Source organism: Festucalex cinctus, chromosome 2 (genome assembly GCF_051991245.1).
Source record: "Festucalex cinctus isolate MCC-2025b chromosome 2, RoL_Fcin_1.0, whole genome shotgun sequence".
Classification (NCBI taxonomy): Eukaryota; Metazoa; Chordata; class Actinopteri; order Syngnathiformes; family Syngnathidae; genus Festucalex; species Festucalex cinctus.
The window spans coordinates 40,007,019-40,029,546 of NC_135412.1; the positions used below are offsets into that span (position 1 = coordinate 40,007,019).

Below are 22,528 nucleotides of genomic sequence, written 5' to 3' on the forward strand. Positions count from 1 at the left end.
TATAGTGCGGAAAATACGGCATGCAAATTTGTGGTTCCAATGGCATCACAGTGTGCATTATTAAATTTATGTTACCATTTAGTTTGTTGATTGTTTATAGAAAACAAATGTGACACCTTGTCCCACATCACAGAGAATGTCGCCATGTGCATCCACTTCCTTTCTCTTATCTTCCATTCATTCATCTTGCACAAGTGCGCTGTTGAAATATGATTCAGTGCACTATTCTTATTGTAGGCCAGGAGTGGTGATGTTCTGAGGCATGCTGGTGCAGTGACCCCCGCACCCCGTCCCCCATATACGCAATAAGCATAACAATATGTGACAAGGCCGCAGCTACTGAAGGAAAGGAGGAGTATTCTCGCTGTAGCTGACCTCTTTTCCTTAGAATGTTTGTAAATGCTTCCTCTTCACTGGATTATAAGGCGCACTGGATTATAAGGCGCATGGTCAGCTTTTGAAAAAATTGAAGGCTCTTGGGTGCGCCTTATAGTCGTGAAATTACGGTATACATACGGTATATATGGAGAAGTGGTTCTCCAAGGCCACAGTACAAAACAAAACCAAAAAAACAGCTGTGTCTGCATAAGTTTGTCCTCACCAGAGAAAGTCTCCAATTTTGATGCCTTTCAACACAAACATCTCCTAACAATGTTTAGGTTCAGTTGGTGCATGGCCCATTTATATAGACCAGTGGATGGTTGTGTTAAAAGTGCATCCTCCAGTGTATCAAAGAGTTCACGAAATTGTGGTGCCGGGAATGAGAGCAGGTTTTGTTTTGTTGTTTTTTTGGTCCAAGCCAATGCTTCAGGCTAAGGAATGTTTGCATTTTGCTCACCAACCCAGCTTCCTAACTATCTGTCCTCGCCAAGTCCCTTAAGCTTTTAACCTTTCAATAGGTGGTTGCATAACCCAGTAAACATCACACACTCTCACATTGTTTGGTTCACCCCTGGAAGACTTTTTGTCCCACCCTAAACTGGGAAATTACATCATGAGCCGTTATCATGGTGGAAGTCATTTCCAGTTGTTGCCTCGTTCCTTTGACTCAGCTTGTACCATCTTTTGGCAGGCCTGGCACGCCTGGGCAGTAATGAATTTTGAGGCGGTGCTGCACTACAAACATCAGAGTCAGGCTCGAGATGAGAAGAAGAAGCTGCGGCATGCCAGTGGTGCCAGTGCCAACAGTGAGGCCAGCAACAGCGACAGTGAGGTTGACAGCAATGATCACAGTCCCGGTCCCTCACCCTCGCCAGGACAAAAAAAGGTTAATGAGGTGAGAATGGTACAAAATGAACAAATTCATTTTAACATGACTGAAATGTTCAAATAGTGACTTAAGAGCATACCACAGTCCACACGACGTACCATCACAACAGCCACAAGTCGACAACTGAGCGACGCGAGCGTACCAAATTCTCTGCAGCACATAGAGGCCAAGTAATGTAGCGTGATCACCTCCTGCCAATCATGACCAAAGTGGGGTGTATCAACATAGAAAGTACAAAAATAAAATGTTTCCCTATCAAGCTTCCATATTCCTAGATGGACTATGGAGGAAGTTAAACAAATTTAGTAATTAATACTTTTTAAAATAATATTTTTAATGTTCTGTTAATATTCTCATTCATCCAGGTGATTATATTGTCAGGGCATTGAATCGATCACAACTGGACTTTTCAGGCTGCCTGAGAAGATGTTTCACCTCTCATCCGAGGAGTTCGTGCCCAAATAATTAATAGGAGAGCTGTAGTCTGGACCCAATTATGGTATTTATACTCTAAGACAAAAACTGGTACACCCCAAAGAGTGAACACATACTCGGAAAAAAAATCTGGTTATATGCTTTCCAGTAAGAAATGCAATATTGGGAAACCAAGCAGCCATAACTAGACAGCTGTGTTCCCTCTTCAGGTCACGACTCTACTGTCTACCTGTACCTCAAAGAGAAACAGCACTCTTTTTGAGGACAAAAAATTACACATCATTAAAAAATACTGCCTGAAGATGTACTTTAGCTCAACCTGCCTTAGCTGACGGCCTAATTTTCAAGACGTTGAAGCTGAATAAATCAACAGTGCCTCACATGTTGCAGCCAAATACTGCAGTCGACTACATTGCTTCAAGCAAGGAATGATTAGGCAACATCATGACATGATTAATTAATAACTTTGAGTGAGAAAAAGATTATAATACTGCTCAATAATTGCAGCTATATCATGTTCCTCAGTGTGACCGTTTTTTTTCGCCTCTCCAAGACATTGCTCCTGTATACGGTTCCTGCTGTTCAAGGGTTCTTCCGCTCCATTTCTTTGTCCAGAGGAAACAACCTGCAAGACACACTCAGGTAAGTGAAATAGCTCTAGTACTGCTATGAGTTGTCAAAGCAAACATTCATCCGTAGACCTGTTATGTGGGTTTAAGGCTATCTCTAGTGGTTGGTTGTTCTCCTACTCTTTAGTTTGTCCTGTATTAACTAGGAAAGCTCTTGTGTCTCCAGCAATCCATTTTCTCTGCTGCTTATCCTCACAATATATTTTATTTTGGTTTTTAGGGTTCTGACTTTGTGGTTTGACTATGGCCATTGGTCTGAAGTCAATGAGGCCCTGGTGGAGGGCATCAAGACCATCCAAATAGATACCTGGCTGCAGGTAAAACTTGCACACATACTATTGTCATCAAATTAAGGCCAGAACAAGTGAAAGGTGTTTTTTCCATAGCTACGGATTGTCAATCATCACTGTATAGTCTGTTCATTAGTATACCATATCCCGAATTGTGTTTCATTAATTATACTAAATACTTCACAATACACAAAAAAACGTTTCTATTTACTTTGTCTAAATATTTCTCCATTATGTACTTTCTGATATTGAAGTAACCTATAATGTGATGTTTAAACCAGCTTAGTAGACTAGTGGTAGAGTGTCCGCCCTGAGACTGGGAGGTCGTGGGTTCAATTCCCAGCCAGGTCATGGCCTTGACAGTCAGCATTAAGGGTTGGAATTGAGGGGTTAGATCACCAGATGATTCCCAAGTGTGGCCCCTGTTGCTGCTCAGCGCTCCCTCAGGGGATGGGTCAAATGCGGAGAACGAATTTCGCCCCACTTAGGTGGGTGTAACAATTAGTGGTACTTTAACTTTAAATCTGAAAAAGCTGTTTAATAAACATGCTCCCGGCTGGCCTGGGAACGCCTTGGGATCCCGCCGGAGGAGCTGGTTGAAGTGGCTAGGGAGAGGGAGGTCTGGGTTTCCCTCCTAAAGCTGCTGCCCCCGCGACCCGACCTCGGATAAGCGGAGGAAGATGGATGGATGGATGGATAAACATGCTTCAAAGCATTTAAATGAAATAGTGTTAGTTTATATCGTGCAAAATTTTGCAAATATCGGTTATCGGCCTCCACTTCTGCACGACTACAAACCAGTATTGGTATAGGCTCTGAAAAAAACACATGGGGGCATATTCACTAAGAATGCGCTGCATCCGGTAATAGCGCGAAATTTTGCACCACAACTGCACCCGCAGTCTGCGCCCAGTTACCCACCTATTCACTAAGGATATTGCGCTAATCATATACCGGCGCAAACACGCCCACAAAACTGACAGCTTGGAGCAAATTTGCACCTGATTTGCCACACATGGCAATGGATTTGCGCCAAGAACATGGTTGTTATAGTAACAGTTGCGAGAAAGATGATTATCAGAAAGCGAGGTTGGACCGAGAGAAAGCGTTTAGAGCGCCATTAAACTGTACAAAGCAGAGAGGACGACAATGATGTCATTCATCCATAAAGTACAAATTATTGGTGCGATCGTTTTTGAAAATATATATTTTCAGTGGTTGGCGGGGGCCAAAAATGATCGTAAAATGCCTCCCTGCCATTGCCGATCAGCCCGGGTAACGTTATACGTTATGTGTCCTAAACCAACATAGAAAAATTCCCCCCCTCACCCCCCTCTCTCTCTCTCTCTCTCTCTCTCTCTCTCTCTCTCTCTCCCCCCCCCCCCCCCTCCCTCTCCCTCTCTTTGCCTCGCTGCCTCTGCGTGATCAGCCAGAAAGGGACGTGCACCGTGCCATATGCACTGCTGTCATGATCCAGGGATCAAGGTTGCGGCAGGTTAATACATGCTTTCCATAAACATTATTTGCGTCACGCAAACTACATGTGGCTATTTGGGCTTGCGTTAGTGAATTAGACGCTGCATATCAATGATTCTCATTTGCATTAGGGTGGGCATATTTTGCGTCAAATCTATGCAAATTACCTAATTTACATACGTGCGAATAACACCGGCGCACCGTGGCGCATTCTGGTTGGCAGCGCACTTAGTGAAGGATTTCCCCATCTGCGCGTGTTTAGTCAATTAAGCGCTCCCGGATTGCCCCATTTTTACAGATTAGCGCCGTGCAAAGGTGACGCAAACCTTTAGTGAATAGGCCCCATGGTATCACTAGCAAAACTAATTTTGTTTTGATCTGATCAATATGAGGCTTTTTCCAGCCATTTTTTTGTTAAAAGGAATTTTCTCTGTCAACTCTCAGTTCCGGTTATTTCTTGTATTTAGATAAATACAGTAAGCCTTGGTGTGGAGAGCTGCTATTTTAGTGCTCATCTTTGTATTTGCTATTTAGGTGATCCCACAGCTCATTGCTCGGATTGACACTCCTCGTCCTCTGGTGGGCCGCCTCATCCACCAATTGCTTACAGACATTGGACGGTATCATCCACAAGTAAGTTTGCTCTTCTACTGCTAAATGGGTTCCCCATTTTTTCCTAAAAATCTGTAAAGCACAAACCTTTGAACCGCTCATCTCTAGGCACTGATCTATCCACTAACTGTGGCCTCAAAGTCGACCACCACAGCTCGCCACAATGCTGCAAACAAAATCCTGAAAAACATGTGTGAACACTGCAACACGCTGGTTCAGCAAGCCATCATGGTACGGTCATGATTGTCATTACGTTCAAATTATACTTTAATAAATTATAATAACATAACCTTCAAAAATGAATGGCAACCGCCGGGTGTTTTGTGTCCTTTATCCAGGTTAGTGAGGAGCTCATCCGAGTTGCCATCTTGTGGCATGAGATGTGGCACGAGGGCCTCGAGGAGGCTTCACGTCTCTACTTTGGGGAGCGTAACGTCAAGGGCATGTTTGCTGTGCTGGAACCTCTGCACGCCATGATGGAGAGGGGTCCACAGACCCTGAAAGAGACCTCTTTTAATCAGGTGTGTGTCTGTCAGATTAAATATGTACTCTTCATTGTAACACCAGAAAGTACACCTAGTTTTGTTGGATTTTGACTGATTTTGCCAGGCCCACATATTGTTATAATAACATGGAACCTACCAAAAGAAAGATTAGAGTCTCTTCCTTCATCAGGAAAAAAAGTATATTTGTATCTGTTTCTATTTTGCAGCAATTAGCATTACAATATAGCTAAGTTGTGTCAATATTCACATTACTGGTGAAAGCAATGAAAAAAAGAGCTTGTTGCAACATGGCTCTGACAGATCTCATATACTCTGCTGCCACCTGCTGTCCGTTTTTAATAACCACCATTGCTTTAAGCCACCTCTTCATGTCAGAAGCTACAAGTCTTCTGTATGCTCTTACATAAAAAAAACAAATAAATAAATAAATTAAATAAATAAATATAAAACAAAAAAATGTGTAAACACGTTATTGGGAGTGAAGGACAAAATATTAAAAAACATTTTTAAACGTTTTTGGGTTTGAATGAGTTAAGGAACATATAAGGACTAAAGTCTTGGTTTTTATTCACGCTAAAGGCTTACGGCAGAGACCTGATGGAGGCTCAGGATTGGTGCAGGAAGTACATGCGCTCTGGAAATGTGAAGGACTTGACCCAAGCTTGGGATCTTTACTATCATGTGTTCAGACGTATCTCCAAACAATTGCCACAGGTAAACAAAGCTGCACCAACACAAATATCTTAAGATCAATACTAACTTCCTCGGCTATTGTACCGTATGTGATACAGAAGCATGTAAATGTACAATTCAATGCAATGAATGGTTCTATGCTTCTAAATGTACAGTGAATCAAAGAAAACTCACTTAACAATGTTTATTATTGTGTGGCCTTTGTATTCTTTACTGACTTGACTATGCTATGTCACGCTGCTATGATGTCACAGTATTTACTCGTGTGACAGAGCTACTGCCACCCCACTTACAGTACACTCGCAAGCCAGATCGGGAACTACCATGTTAATCTGTACCATGGTCACCTGGCTTTATATGTGTGTAAAACATAAGACTGGGAAAAAATATTCCTAATCTCATACTAGCTTTGGTGAAAAGTGCTCACATTGAGAATGACAACAGTTTTAACAGGGGCACTTCCCTTAAGTTCATTCACACTGTGCCTTGGTGCAGCTCTTGTGAAGTACTCGGTGACATAAGAACATGCTGAGAATGCTGCAACTTGTATGCCCACTGGGTATTAACAGAAATAAACCTTCCTTGGGGGTACCTCCAAGCTGCAAACACAGGTTGATGCAGTAATGAAATTAGCTTACATCATCATTCAGAACTGTGGTAAGTCTTTAAATAACTCACATATGCATAAATAAGCACAGGTGGTGGATGCAGAGCGACAGTAGGTATCTTTTTTGTTTTATTTTGGAAGTTTACAAATATTCTGAAGCAAACGTGCAGTAACCTATACTTGAGGTATGGCTGGCAGTAACGGTTTTGTCCATTTATCCATTCATTCTCTATATTGCTTGCCTTAAAAGGGTCGCAGGTGTGCACGAGTCTGTCCCAGCTGACTTTGGGCAAATGAACTGGTTGCCAGTTCATAGTGTTAATTAACCTACCATGCATGTTTTTGGACTGTGGAGAGGAAACCGGAGTACCTGGAGAAAATCCACATAGGCACAGGGAAAACATTATAATTCCATACAGAAAGCCTGCAGCCTGGATTTGAACACAGGACTGCACTGTGAGGAAAATGTACTAACCAGTTCAGCTTTTTATTTTTCTATTTATTTTTTTTTACCTTTGACACAAAAATTTGCTTCCTATGCTGTATCATGAGCCCATCTCATTAACTGTTCCCATCAAAATTCTATGCAGCTTACCTCTCTGGAGCTACAGTATGTTTCACCTAAATTGCTGATGTGCCGCGACCTGGAACTGGCTGTGCCGGGCACCTATGACCCCAACCAACCCATCATTCGCATCCAGTCCATTGCGCCCTCCCTGCAGGTCATCACCTCCAAACAGCGCCCACGTAAACTCACCATTATGGGTAAGGAATATTGCTTTAGGCCGGTTATCAGGTTAGGAAAACAGGCTTCTGATTCTTTGACTTAAGTTTGACTTTTAAACGTATTACATTTGTATGAACACATATGTCAAACCACACAAAACTTTGACACACACACAGTTCAAAATAAAGTAAATTTATTTTGTAGTTGTATTACAATTAGTATTTTTTTTTTTATTCTCAGAGAATCCACCACCCATCTGAAGTTGCACAAAAGTTCTAAATTTGAGCCACTGGCTTGCATAAATTTGCACAAGACCACCACGTCTTACGAGACCTATGCACAGTTGAAGCTTAGCTTGAATTTAGTAAGATGTTACACATTCTGTTTCTATTATTTCTTATATTTGATTCTAAATACTAACAAATGGAGGTCGACCAGAATTTCAGAACAGGTTGTGTGAATTTAGCAGTTCCATGATAGTGGTGATTGAACATTTCCATACACACATAAACCAGGCACCCAGCCCATCACCAAATTTTGACAATAATTTGAAGGCACAAATAAATAACAGTGACACAGTGCTGTATGGTATGGAATATAATCCTGAAATTCCTTTAAAAAGTCCACGCCACTGTAAAGTCACCTTGTCTCGAAGCCAAATCATGCTGCTATTAATCACAAATGGTTCACTTTACCTCCCACTTTCCACCGGGCAGTGTCGTGCCTTGTTCTCATGTTTCGCCATCAGTGATACACAACATGGGCTGTAAAAGATGAAAGGCAATAAATCAACTGACCTCTGGAGCAAGACATCAGATTAAGACCTGTCACCCACTACGGAGCTCCAAAATGTACTGTCATACCTCTCTGGCGACGGGAAACGCGTTGTATGCTTTAATGCTCATGGGAAGCAAACAAGAACTATACAAATGCAATGTCATCTAAGTGAGTGCAAATTATACTGTCGGCGAGACCACAATAATGCATTCACAACGTATCACTTGAAACGGTCACAGTGATCCCTCACAGAGCTCCTAAAGGACAAGCAGTTGAATGATTCAGTCTTCTTATGTGGTAACGGTGCCAATGTTGTTTTGTGGCTCCCTCTGCAGGTAGCAACGGCCATGAGTTCATGTTCTTGCTAAAGGGCCATGAGGACCTCAGGCAGGATGAGAGAGTCATGCAGCTATTTGGTCTGGTCAACACACTGCTGGCAAACGACCCTGCATCTTTGCGCAAGAACCTCAGGTAGACTAACTGGCGCGTATGCATGCATCTTTGTTGAAAGGCCTTTCACTGACGGAATAAATAACTGTCATCATTGTTCATGTATTACACTCCGTAGCATCCAGCGCTACGCAGTGATCCCTCTGTCAACAAACTCGGGTTTGATAGGCTGGGTTCCCCACTGTGACACCCTGCATGCCCTCATTAGAGACTACAGAGAAAAGAAAAAGATACTGCTGAACATTGAACATCGCATCATGCTCAGGGTATGTCACCAAAGTTTGAAAGTAAGAATGTATGTAACTCCCTGCATTTGTAGCCAATTCCACATTTGCCATCATTTATATTCGTTTTAGAATATAAGGGAAGGTATTTTAAACACATTTATTTTTATGTCTTTCAATGTACTCAAGGACAAATTATCCAAAGTGATCTGCATCTATCACTCTTTGGGTGTTTTTGTAATTATGAAAGAATTTGTTTAGTTTTTTTGTTGTTTTTTTCCTCCAGTTGAATTTACTTGACGCTTGTGTATTATTTTCATCTTCGGAAAAGGTGACGGAAGAATCATAATTCCATGTATACCCTTTTGGATCTATGCTCCAACTGGTGATTCATCACTGCCATGTAATACACTACTGTACATGCAAAATGAATTGTAACAAATGACATACTTATTGAGTGTTGTCCTTAAGTGACCTCGTAGTCCCATGCCCTTAATCTCCTAAAAACATGATTTCAAATGAAAACCATGATAGATTCTCTCCTTTGTTTTGTGTATTAATCCCAACACAAAAAGCTTCTGAAACATAGTGGCGTCACCAATATATTGAACAACAGTCTACTCTGTATTGATTTGTTTTTTGCCAGTTGCCCCTTACACTTTCATAGTAGTCCTTTAATTTAAAGCGCAACACTGAGGTGCAAAAGTTTGTACAGCATACTGATACTTATTTAATCCCTTCATTTTGCTGATTTAATTAAGCAAACTCACGTCCTTCACTGTTTCTGCCATCTGTGGTTATAAAATGACAGTTTCCAAATAAGACATCAATGTTAACACGTTACATTTCAAATGGATTCATCAAAACACCAGATGCTATTTTCATTCATTTGTTCTAATGAACACCAATCCATCTTAAATGAAGATGCATTTGTGCTTCTTAATTGCTGTGTGTGCTAAATTAAACATGCACGCATCAGACATGCCCAATTAACCGAGGTATATCAAGCAAATCCATCACTGCAATTTTCTTGAAGTCATTTATAAAAGGAATTGAAAGCTTTTTTGTAACAGTATAATGTCCCAATCATTACGATATCTAATTAGCAAATAGTCAATGACAACACAAGAAACAACCACCGTGAGCTTCAGCTAAAGGAGTGAACCTTCAAAATATTGTGAATAATCCACCATTGGTATCTCTTTATTATTCTCTGACTTAATTTTACAAGTAATGCATTTGTTGGCAAAAAATGAAAAGTATGAAATCAAAAACATGTTTTATTTAATTAGTGTGCATGGTCAAAGTTGATTGGCTGACCAAAGTGTTTGTTCCAGGAAGTGGCGATGCAGGATCTGCCTTGTCGGAAACCGATTGTTATTATTATTTAAATTAATTTGTATGTGTGCATGATAATACCCAATAGTTGTTGCAGTCATTTTCACTTAATACCCTTCAGCATAGTTACTTGTCACTTTTCGTCTGGTGCTATTTCTCAGTCTGCTTTGATGGCTTCCGCTTCTGGTGTTATCCATCCAGACCTGGCGCTTTGGAATCCTTCAGTTGTTTTATATCCTTTTTCATTTCTAGTTTATTGCCCTTATTTGTGTTGATGTTTAGGGTGTGTGATAGAGGGATGTTGGCTAGATCTGTTGGCGTCAGTCTGTTCAAAAATCTCTGAAATATTCTGCTCATTTTTTAAATGTTCTTCCTTGTGTTTGTCCTTCATTGTCTGATTTTGTTCTGTCTGGGTATTTTTAATTGCCTGTTAATATATGTGTTATATAAGTTGTTTTCATGTTGTCTTCTGCCTGGTTTGTAAGGTTGCTGATGAAGTGTCTATTGTCTTTCCTGATGCTCTTTTTCACTTTGCTAGGGAGTAGTCAAGGTGTTTTTGCTTTTGTGGCTATTGTTGTGGGTGCCCTTCACATTTTACTGAGTTTGTAGTTTCTTCAGAGTGTCTCCAGATATTCATTCCATTTTCTTCCATTTCTTTTTGCATGCCTCTATCCATGCCCTTTTAATAACTGGCCACTATTAAACCCCATGGTTTGCTCTTTCCCATGTTATCTTGATCTATCTTTGAAACTCAAGTTCCCTCAACGTAATATTGTCCTTGCTTTGTTAATGGGGGTTTCATAAATTGTTTTTTTTTTTTTTTGCTGCTTTGTTTATAGATGCATAGCACTGGATTACAGAGATTTTCTTGGTTTTGGTGCGCAATCTTGCTGTCATAATTACGAGAGTTTATTGGTTCCCAATCTGAGGGGCCTGGCTGATTCTTTTAAAAGCATAATTTCTACTCCTGTTTCTGGGGCCCCTTGTTAATCTTGGCCTGAATATACTATTATTTCACTGCAGGTTGTGTTCTGCCTGAAGTCCATCTTGTTTCGCTGAACCCTGTTGATAATAGATTGATTGGAATGTTTCATTTTGGCTGCTCTGGGATGTTTTACCATCTTGATACATTGTGTTGGTATTCCAAGGTCTTTGTGATGTGTTTGGTTCTGAGAAGTGGCATCAGCTGGACCAACATTGTGCTTCTCTTAGGGGAGATATCTTCCATTTGCTAACTTTGCCGGCTATTTTTCAGAGTGTTTCTCTAATCACCATATCATCACCACGTGTTTGAATGATTTGGTATCCTAGCTTCACCAGAACCAGGTTAGCCACCAAATTTCTAGGTAGATCCGGGCTGGCCTTGCCTACCATAGCGTTTCAGGTGGCAAAAACACTAGAGATGTAACGATAACGGCAATATCGTGATATCGCGGTATTAAAACTGCCACAATATATCGTCGTCGCCATGTCACGATATTAAAAGCAGCACATCTGTTAAAAAAGTTGGGTTGGTTTCCATTTGTGCAGTTGTAGCACCCTCTGGTGGCTAGTCTTTTTTTTTTTTTCTTCTTTTTTTTTTTTCTTCTTTTTTTTTTTTTAGTGCAGTGTAATTTTCACAAGGCATGTTTTGGCCCTTCTGTGTTTGAAGTCCACGATAATGGTCAGATAAAGGGGAACATAATATACTTGTGAGTCAATATGTGGAGAACTAAATTTATTGTATGTATTAATTACTTATTTAATTTAATTCATTTTTATTTATTTATTAAGTTCTTCATTCATTTATTAATTTTGTTAATAATAAAAATGTATCAATTTATTGTAATGCTTGTATTAGTGCCTCAATATATATATTGTATTTATAAATTATATATATATATATATATATATATATATTTTTTTTTTTTATTTTTTTTTTTATATATATATTTTTCATTGCTGTAATGGGCAAAAACAATATTGTGTGTTTTTTTTGGGGGTTTTTTTTGTCTGAGCTTATTTTTTATTTTTATTTTTTTACAATAGTGAGACCTTTTCTATCGCCAACCTCCCCACAATATCGTGATAGTTATTGTATCCTGACCTTCATATTGTGATAATATCGTATCGTGATGTTTGGATATCGTTACATCCCTAAAAAACACCCAACATACTTCTCCCTGTCTGGCAATCCCATATTTAGATGTTTCCACCTCTTACTAAACAATTTATTATGTCCTCCCTGTATTTAGAATGTTTTTACTTTATATTTGTCAATTTTGCTAAAACAAATACCCTGTTAATGTGTTGCATTGGTTTCTATTCGCTGTTATGGTACTAATTTGCAAGAGTCCTTGCTAACTGAATATCAAAGCTGAATGTCTAAAAACTCTGTTTTTCTTTCAGATGGCGCCCGACTATGACCACCTGACGTTGATGGAGAAAGTGGAGGTGTTTGAGCACGCTGTCAACAACACGGCCGGGGACGACCTGGCGAAGCTCTTGTGGCTAAAGAGCCCCAGTTCTGAGGTGAGATGCTCTACTTTCTGGCAAGGATGAATGAGTGTACGTGATCTTTTCAGCATCTGTCCTCACAGTTCAGTGGTTCAGGGGTAAAATGTCAGACACTTGACAAAAACAACTGTCTAAAATAAGAAAGCATACAAGAAAGAGAAACTATTGTAGGACAAGGAAAGTGTCATTGAAGGAGCTGTACCACACAGGCAACTTTTAATAAAGTTTGTGTACTTTAATTGAATTTGCATAATGTGTTAGGAATCTACATCTCATTTAGACATTTTGTAACCCTGTCATTATTTCCCCTCTAGGTGTGGTTTGACAGGAGGACAAATTATACACGCTCGTTGGCTGTGATGTCAATGGTCGGCTACATCCTGGGACTGGGCGACAGGTCCGACTCATCATCGATATCAGTTACCATTACATGACATTGTTTCTAAGGAGGTTGTGCTTATGTTCTTCACAGGCATCCTTCTAACTTGATGCTCGATCGGTTAAGTGGAAAGATCCTCCATATTGACTTTGGAGATTGTTTCGAGGTAAGAGGAAATTATTTATGCGACATGCATGCATCATGCAATTATTTGGCACAAGATTATTAACCAAGATGACATTATTGATTAGGTTGCCATGACTAGGGAAAAGTTTCCTGAAAAGATTCCCTTCAGATTGACAAGGATGCTGACCAATGCCATGGAGGTAACTGGCATCACATTATCTTTTGTGTTTACGTCCTTTAGCCTTTTGTTGCAAATACTCGTCTTAAACCAGAATGTATTGATCCTGAGCGAAATCTGTGACTGGGTAAATGGTGTGTTTAACTGTGCAAGGTGACGGGCTTGGACGGTAACTATCGCATCACATGCCACACGGTGATGGAAGTTCTGAGGGAGCACCGAGACAGCGTCATGGCCGTCCTGGAGGCCTTCGTCTACGACCCGCTGCTCAACTGGAGACTCATGGACAGTAAGAACCCATTGAACAGTTGAACATAGTCTTTCATGTTTTTGTTAAGAAAAATGCAATCAGCGCTTACTTACCTAGGCTAAAGTTCCATTAAAAGATCAAAATTGTGCAGTGGTGCCAAAAGAATGGGAGATAAGTTGACAAAGATGGAATTTACTAAAAAGACATCTTTTTTGTTGTTCTTTTTTTAATGAATGTTACTTCTCATATGGCTGTCCCAAACCACTATGCACAAGAGCATGTACTGTAAATAGGGTGGGTGCCTAGTCTGATTCTTGAGGCAAAAAAAATAAAAAAATCAACATTTATAGATTATTTGTAGTTATCTCATACTAGACACACACAAAAAGGATGCACGATAACTGTTTTTTCCCTACTGATAACCAATAACTTCCTTCTGCTCTTTACCAATATTTGAGCTTTTTTTTTCATACCACAGAAGTGCTTTGTGACTTTCTGTCTGTGAAAAGTGCTATACAAATAAAAGCTTACTTTAACTTATTTACTTACTATATAATTTATTTAAAGTAGCAAACGACAACGTACAGTCGCATGTTTAGCTACTTTCTGAACTATGTTATACGTTATTAGCAATCTCAGAAGCTCTGATTCATATTACAGTCATAAAGTGGGTCATGTTTGTTAATTAGGAGGTTGGCTGAATTATTTACAGCAGAGGTAGGACCCAACCAAATCCTTAATCGTATATCATCCCCACTTCCCACTACATGGTATAAACAAATCACGTGCTCAAAAAAACAAAGTAATATCAGGCGCATAAAGAATTAAATGAAAATAATGAATCATTTCACAACTTATGTCTGTGCTGAAATTATTACGGTACCTATTACTAAACCAGCACCAGTCCAATTGCACGTCACATAAAAACTATTCAGAAAAAGGTAAAAGTACATGTTGTTCTGTTGTCGCGTCAGCCCTCAGTACAGGTAGACATGTCCCGAAGATGAGGACATGATCGCCAACTGGTGTTTCCGAAGGCTGACGCTTCGTAAAAGGATAGAGGAACCTTTGTACTCTCCGGCCGTAATCGTATAAAAAAAAAAAAAGTGGTTGTCTGTTTCAGTCATCCATGCCAGGCAAGATTCTACGAAGTAGATTTCCACTAGTCCATTCTTGGCAGTCAGGTTACAAAAAACTTAGTACTCAGAATCAAATTAAAATGAAAAAGTCCTGGCCGAGATTCAGGCTGTACACAATGGTTTTATTGACAAAGACAAGTGAGATGCTCCGTTTTGACACGGAGTAGAGCTCCAGTACAATGGAATACATTTGCTTATATAGAAAATATACAGAAACATCCCCCTTGGTTTGATTGGCTTAAGGCAGTGGTGTCAAACATAAGGCCCGCGGGCTGGATCAGGCCCACAAAGGGGTTTAATCCGACCCACGAGGTGATTTTTGTAAAGCTAAAAATAAATAACTAAATAAATGTATTGTCGGACTAATTAATCAGTCGGCCACAATCAAAATATATGAAATGTTTAATTTCACAAGCAGTTCTCACTCCTCAGATGAGCAATGCAACTTGTATGCGGGAATAGTCCTGGATGTCATTATTTTACACACAACTTAAAGTTACGGTTTGTTTAATTATTATTATTATACTTATGATTATTATTATTATTGTACATTTTTTAATCATAGACCGACAAACGTGTTAAATAAGACACAAATTCAATTACTGGTAACACAAATAGATATGACAAGGATTAGCGTCCTTATAACGTCATTAACTGCGCCATGCAATGCATTCTGGGAACAATATATATGCAAAACAGATGATTTTACATGTCTAGAACTCAGTGTTGCCACATTCCATTTGCATTTGTATTATTTTCTTGGAACAATATGATTACAGTTGAGCTCTCTAATATAGGGCTGGCCCACACATAGCGAAAATCTGCATATAATTGACGGCAATCGTTTTTAAGTTATATACCGTTATTTTACCGATGCGGCCCACTTGGTAATATATTTTCCTCCATGCGGCCCCTGAGCTAACATGAGTTTGACACCCCTGGCTTAAGGGCAAACCATTTCGTCGTTATTGGGTTCTCAAATATCGTGCACGCCTTCTTATTAACATAATTAAAAGCTTTTGGGCACTAGAGTGCGCCATTTGCTTACAGACAACTCCATGTTGCTAGCATTTCCTTGACGGTGAATTCAACTTTGGACGACCTTAGGAACAACGGGACTGTCTATACATCGTAAACGCCTCGGGCGGCCACCTGCAGGGTGATGTCTCGTCAGCTCATTCTTTTACAGTAGTAAAACAGTAGTAGATATTTAAAATAGATTATAGTTGTCAAGAAACTAAGTTTTTATAGCCGTCAGCTGTGTGAAACAATTTTTATGGCCGTTAGCTGAATAATGTAGTGTTCGTTCTTCGTAAGACTGAAGTGAGCGGTGAGCCCCTCATCCTATTGTTAATACAGCCGGCATTTTTTAGGGGGTTAAATACAGTTTCATCTTTTAATACAGCAGTTAGTAGAATGTAATACACACAATATAATTAGTCTATGATGTATAGTGTCACTTGGATACCTTTTAAAATGATATATATGGCTAAAATCAATCTACATCATTCCCAACAGTTGCCTGACTAATGCAGTGTTAATATAATAATTTTAAAAATCATACCATGTTGTGACATTGCTGTCAATCTTCAAGTGGCATCTGGCGAATCTTCTCAGTTGGTTTTCCTACGCAACACAAGCACAAAGGTGGATGCACGTGTTGTCGACAAAATGAAAGGAGCGCAAAGTACAACTTCTAGGTGCTAGTCCTTCTGTGTTCTTCATTCCTGGGTAGCCGAGGGAACTGTCCCGATTCTCACAGCTCAGGGTGCATGTTAAAAATATTGCTCTTCGTCACCTCACTACAGGTTGAACGTCTTCTAATTGTTACGCTGTTGGCAGATGTACAAACTTCCCAAGATGTGCAAGATTTATTTATTTATTTTTTAAATACTACTGGGTCTTGTGAAGTTTCAAAAATTAAAAAGAACTATTCAAATAAACCACTATTGGAAACCAAAGAAGGCCATTGTAAAAAATAAAATAAAAATAAATAAATAAATGGCTCACTGCTACTTTTGAAATCGTGGCCAACCGCGCCATATTTACCTCCTATGTCATGCAGCAGAGGCTTGGGGCCCCTAAAGTGACCAATGTTGTTGTATTTGAGGCAGTTCTTGTTATCAGTCCTGTTTTGTTGATATCTGACCAATGAATATGACATTTTTTTTCCCCAATGTTGGTCCAATAGTTATCTGGCACTTATGAATGCCTAAAAAAATATAGAACTCTTTGACCAACCTATATCACAAATAGTAATGTGCTGTCAGCTAGTAGGAAGAATTATGTATAGTTCAGCGTGAGTGGATTTGATGTGCGTCTGCTGCAGTGTGACTCAGTGTGACTCTGCCTGTGATAAAATGATACATTATTACTTTGTGAAATAATGTCTCAACTGCATGGCTAGACAAAGGAACAGGATGTATGTAGGCGGTTTAATGGAAGCACCATCATTTCAAGTATGAATTTCTGCTTCCATTTTCAAGGACATTTCAAGCAACAGAACACATTTACAGAACAGATGGTGATGCACTATTAGTCAAAAAAAGATATCAGTTATCAGAACATAAGTGCTGTACAATAGTTGGTTATTCACCTACACATTGATGTGTATCCTTCAACATCTGCTTTACTGTAAATTAGGCGCTTTGTTTAAAACAAAAAAAAAAAAAAGTATTCTCGGAAGCTTGTATAAAAAAAATGTAAGAGTAGGTTTGTAAGGAGATATATCAATGTGAAGATTTTGCTTTTTGTTTTGCTTCTTATAATTGTGTGTGATTTTTCTGTTAATGCAATAACGAATAATACTGTAAATGTAATAATAATTTCTTTTTTTTACACCACTAATCTGTTTGCACATTACCGTGCCAAAATAGAATTCACAGCAGTTTCTTGAAGAAGAAGAAGAAAAAAAAAAAAAAGAAATAAGAAGAAGCAGCCAAGTTGTTGTCGTCATCGCTAACAAACTTGACCTGATTTTCCCAACAGCTAACACAAAAGGCAACAAGCGCTCACGCAACCGGACAGACTCATACACGGCGGGTCAGTCTGTGGGTGAGTCACTGGTGTTGCTTGATGTCGTACAAAGATGTCCCCAACCTCCCCTTGACCATGTTTTGTCCTCTTACACAGAAGCCCTTGAAGGAATAGAAATGGGTGAGACCACACACAAGAAACCAGGGACCACAGTGCCTGAATCCATTCACTCTTTCAGTGAGTTGTCTGTCTGTCTTTTCACGCATTATTTGCTATGTTTGCTTATTTATTTATTTATTTATTTATTTATTTATTTATTTATTTATTTATCTGTTGAACAAGGCCAATTCTCAAAGTCACATATGCGCTTTGATGCTTTGAAATTTGAATTTTTAAATGTTGGTCTATTTCAGTTGGAGATGGCCTGGTGCAACCCGAAGCCCTCAACAAGAAAGCCATTCAAATTATCAACAGAGTGCGAGATAAACTTACAGGTAAATTCTGCAGCCAACTCGTAACATTCAGATTCCACATGGCTTGTTCTAGTTTCTTACGGTCACAGTGCCACATCTTGGTGAAAAATCAGTGTAAATGTAAATGAAACACGGCAAAAAACAAAAAACAAAAAAAACAAAAACGGTACATACATTTGGTGGCAAGATGAGTATTATTTCTTGCTATTTATTGCCCCAATTGACACTGTGTCGTCTACTCAAGAAAAATAAACATCTCCCCTAAATAGATGTCTCCCTTTTGAACATGGAAAACAAATAATTATCACAGTGAGGAGGCGCAGACATCACAATGTTCACAACACAGACATTAAAATTGTAATTGCTCAGCCCAAAAACAGCGGCACCTATCATGGCAGCTGAAAAAGTGTCTGATTAATTAAAGTGTGCAGACTTGCTGCATTTTGTTGGCGAATTTACTGCCCAGTATTAGTATATATTACATTCCATAATGTAGAGAAGGCATATCTTTAATAATAGTTATTTTAGTAAAAGTAGCCACTAAGGCTCTACAATGTTGTCATTTGACATCCATGTTTGGTTTCATCCTTTGTGTAAAGAGTCACAATGCTCATTTCAATATCTGATAGCAACGTGCTTCCATTTCCATCATTTTTTATTTTCCCAAAACGCAGTGAAACAACTACACACAGAAATAGAAGCATCAGCATTGGGCGGTGCAAACATGGATGTAAACAATAGAAATATGTATGCACAGAGGGAGTGAAAACTGACACATTTTACTGATGTCTTCAAATATACAGTATACGAGCTGTCTGTTGGGAGAAAAACTTGCCACTTTAATAAAGGACATCACCCTTCTAACTTCATGGCATTTCACACTGTAAACACAAACACGCAGAGAGGGCACAGTATTTCCTTCTGGACACTTTAACGGTGAAGGAAATGAATCTTAAACTGTCAATGTTGATGTGATTTTTTCAAACTTAGCCTAACACACAGCTGCTGTACATCAACTTGGTCCATCTTTGACAATTCAAACAAACAACATTTTACTTTAAACATTTGAATCATTTTGATGAGCCTGTGATCCCTCCAGGTCGAGACTTCTCTCATGATGAGACTCTGGATGTGCCAACACAAGTAGAGCTGCTGATAAAGCAGGCCACGTCCCATGAGAACCTCTGCCAATGCTATATTGGATGGTCAGTACCACTCTTTATTTGTGCCTGTTTGCTTTGCTTTTTATGTTTTTGTTGTTTTGTTATTTTACAATACAAACAGTTGTTGGCATGATAACTGGCCGCAGTTTGTAGCAACCATAATAATGAAATGAATAGAGTGATCATTACTCTTTATAAAAGCTGTGTATAGCAATTTTACTTGACTGGTTCATAATTTCATTTTTCTCTCTTTAGGTGTCCCTTTTGGTGAAGAAACATTTTTGGAAGCCATTTTTACACTCAACATTATGAATATTAAATCATGAAGACACATTCTTAAACTCAATGCACACAGTAATTCCTCAGATGAAATTGTACCTCGAACGTCAACCACAATCTGTTCTGTGACACTGATGAACTTCAAGTTAGTCGACTTTTAAAGAAACATTTTCAATTCTATCTGGAACAATTTGTTTCAGAGTCCAAACTATTATCATCATAAAATCTTGGTTATACAAGTCATTTTTAAATAGACACATATGCATTATTATGAATTTAAAGCAATTCCCAGACTTCTTAAATATTTCTGTAATATGAGTTCATCAAAATACGCCATTGATTTAGAATAAAATACATAATTTTACTGCTTGGAAAAACAACTAATGCTGCTGTTTCATGCAGTGTCAGCTCTCACATCCTTCCCTATATACTCCTGGGCCAAAGAAAGTTAGACTGACAAATGGATTCCATCTGGAGAGTGTTCACAGCGCTGGACTTTTTCCACATTTTATGTTAAAACTTCATTCCAAAATGAACTCAGGTGCATCATGTTTCAGCTGATCAGCCTTTAGAGGTTCCTGCAGCTTAACTGGAGTCCACCTGGGGTAAGTTCAGTTGATTGGACATTATTTGGAAAGGTGACTGTGCATTTCAGAGCACAAACCACACATGAATTCAAAGGAATTGTCTGTAGACCTCTGAGACATAATTTTCTAGAGGCACAAATATGGGCAAGGGCACAAAAAAAGAAAAAACGTGTCCTCCATCATCCATAAATGGAAGAAGTTCCGAACCACCTGGTCTCATCCTTAGACTTAGACTTGACTTTATTGATCCCTTTGGGATGGCTCCCTCTGGGAAATTTACATTTCCAGCAGCAATAAGAACAGATAATAAAATAAAAAATAATTCAATCAATAAATAAATAAGGTTATTACACCAGAGATTGAATTAATAATAATCCATCCATTTTCTTGACCGCTTATTCCTCACAGGGGTCGCGGGGGGTGCTGGAGCCCATCTCAGCTGGCTTTGGGCAGTAGGCAGGGGACACCCTGGACTGGTTGCCAGCCAATCGCAGGGCACACAGAAACGAACAACCATCCACACTCACAAGCACACCTAGGGACAATTCGGAGCACCCAATTAACCTGCCATGCATGTCTTTGGAATGTGGGAGGAGACCGGAGTACCCGGAGAAGACCCACGCGAGCACGGAGAGAACATACAAACTCCACCCAGGAAGGCCGGAGCCTGGACTCGAACACGAGTCCTCAGTACTGGGAGGCGGACATGCTAACCACTTGGCCACTGTGACACAATAATAATAATAATAATAATAATAATAATAATAATAATAATAATAATAATAATAATAATAATAATAATAATAATAATAAATAAATAAATAAAAGAAGGGCCTTAGTCAGTGAGGTGACCATGAAGCAAAGGATTTGTTTTGGATCATACTTTTAACATTAGCATATCGCCATCCTCTTAAAATAGTAGCCCAAGTCTTTTTTCTTCTTCTTTTTTTTCCTAAATCATCTTATGATGCAAATGGTTACATTTTTTGATGACTTAGGCGATTATTTTAAGAAGGCGTCGATATGGCAGCTATCCAGTGAGTGCGAGAAACTAGCATCGCAATCTACAGCTTCACTCCTTTCAAATTGTTGCTTATACTCCAAATTTGAATGTTCTGCTATGTTTTTTACAGTGTAGCTTTTGTTGTTTGATTCCCCCCCCCCCACACACACACACACACACACACACGCACACACACACACACATCCAACCCCCCATCCATTGTGGAGCATTGTGATCTATTTCCATGGTGTGGTTTGGGGAAAAGCTACCCCCGAGCTCAGTTTTTACCTGATTATCCTAAATGAAGTCGACTCGCTGCGTTCCCCCCAGCAACAGCACATGACTTCTGGCTAAGAGCTTTCTACTGTGACCATGTTGGCATCACGTACGTAATTTTGCTCTGCACGCTGTTGCTTCACAGACACCCGGCTGTCTGGGCGTGTCATACTGTTTTACATTGACGTTTCAGTAACATGGTAAGCCTTTTACTAACTTAAGATCAAAATGTAATCTGTGACATGATATGAATGAAATTTGAAATCATAATGACACACTGTATAGGCATTGTGTGCCATTAAACGTGTACAGACACACTTGTGCTTGTGTTTATTTGGTTGTCCTTTGTCCAGAATGAAGAAAAATGAAGCCTTTCATATTTCAGCATCAGACAGATTTGCTTTCTATCCTTCCTCTTGTTTTTCTTTTATTGCCCACAGAGGGCACTCTGACTCCTGATAAGACCATCCTCCCTCCATCTTCTCTGGAAATGGAGGATGTGCTTAGGCCACAGATAAAAGACAAAATATTGTTTGGAAAGCTTAGCACTCATACTTTGCATTTGTTGTTGAACGTTTGGCCCAGAAATGAGATTAGATTACTTGTCTAACAGCAGCAATGCAGTGTTTACTCTCATCCCAAAGCCAAAGGTGTTTTATATCTGCTCATTGTTATTCTCTCTCTATCTCTCTCATTCTGCTTTGAAGGTTAATTACTTATAGATAGTTAAGGATTACAGATCAACAAAGAAGCAGCTCATTGATCTCTTCCCTCACCTCTGCAATGTCACATACTTTACACATTGGGACAGAGCCCTGGTGTGATTATCTGTTCTCATCGATCCATTGCTCCTCTGTTTCCTCTCTGTTCCTCTCTTTCTTCCTTTCATTCCTATCTCACTCTCTTCCCCCCTGCCGCTGCCAAAACCTCATTCGCTAGTGAAAATGTCCTTTCACATGCCGACTGCCACCATTTCTGTTGTTCTTTCTCACTCGTCTAATTTGTTTGTGTTTTGTCAACGCCCGCCACCGAGCCAATTGAGGGGCAGGTGAGTCAATAGCTTATGGTAAATAGGCTCCATTGATTGAGGGAGGGATTAAATTGTGTACTATATGGACTGAAATGGGATACACTGTATGCGTCAATGGCTTAAAGTGGTGACATCATAT

The 22,528-nt window shown here is 39.4% G+C and overlaps 1 protein-coding gene across 1 annotated transcript in view; it reads left to right on the top strand.

Annotated features, from left to right (window-relative positions):
• mtor (mechanistic target of rapamycin kinase) overlaps window positions 1-21,676 on the top strand; it is a 94,805-nt gene extending 73,129 nt beyond the window's left edge. Inside the window, exons 39-58 of the mRNA XM_077515078.1 lie at window positions 1,073-1,276; window positions 2,259-2,347; window positions 2,555-2,651; window positions 4,635-4,733; window positions 4,821-4,943; window positions 5,051-5,233; window positions 5,798-5,932; window positions 7,109-7,283; window positions 8,358-8,493; window positions 8,591-8,738; window positions 12,423-12,545; window positions 12,845-12,927; window positions 13,003-13,075; window positions 13,161-13,235; window positions 13,367-13,502; window positions 17,591-17,656; window positions 17,735-17,815; window positions 17,992-18,072; window positions 19,151-19,256; window positions 19,470-21,676. Of these exons, the coding sequence (XP_077371204.1) occupies window positions 1,073-1,276; window positions 2,259-2,347; window positions 2,555-2,651; window positions 4,635-4,733; window positions 4,821-4,943; window positions 5,051-5,233; window positions 5,798-5,932; window positions 7,109-7,283; window positions 8,358-8,493; window positions 8,591-8,738; window positions 12,423-12,545; window positions 12,845-12,927; window positions 13,003-13,075; window positions 13,161-13,235; window positions 13,367-13,502; window positions 17,591-17,656; window positions 17,735-17,815; window positions 17,992-18,072; window positions 19,151-19,256; window positions 19,470-19,485 (2,229 nt within the window). The 3' untranslated portion in view covers window positions 19,486-21,676. The remainder of the gene's footprint in view (window positions 1-1,072; window positions 1,277-2,258; window positions 2,348-2,554; window positions 2,652-4,634; window positions 4,734-4,820; window positions 4,944-5,050; window positions 5,234-5,797; window positions 5,933-7,108; window positions 7,284-8,357; window positions 8,494-8,590; window positions 8,739-12,422; window positions 12,546-12,844; window positions 12,928-13,002; window positions 13,076-13,160; window positions 13,236-13,366; window positions 13,503-17,590; window positions 17,657-17,734; window positions 17,816-17,991; window positions 18,073-19,150; window positions 19,257-19,469) is intronic.
• The last annotated feature ends 852 nt before the right edge of the window (window positions 21,677-22,528 follow it).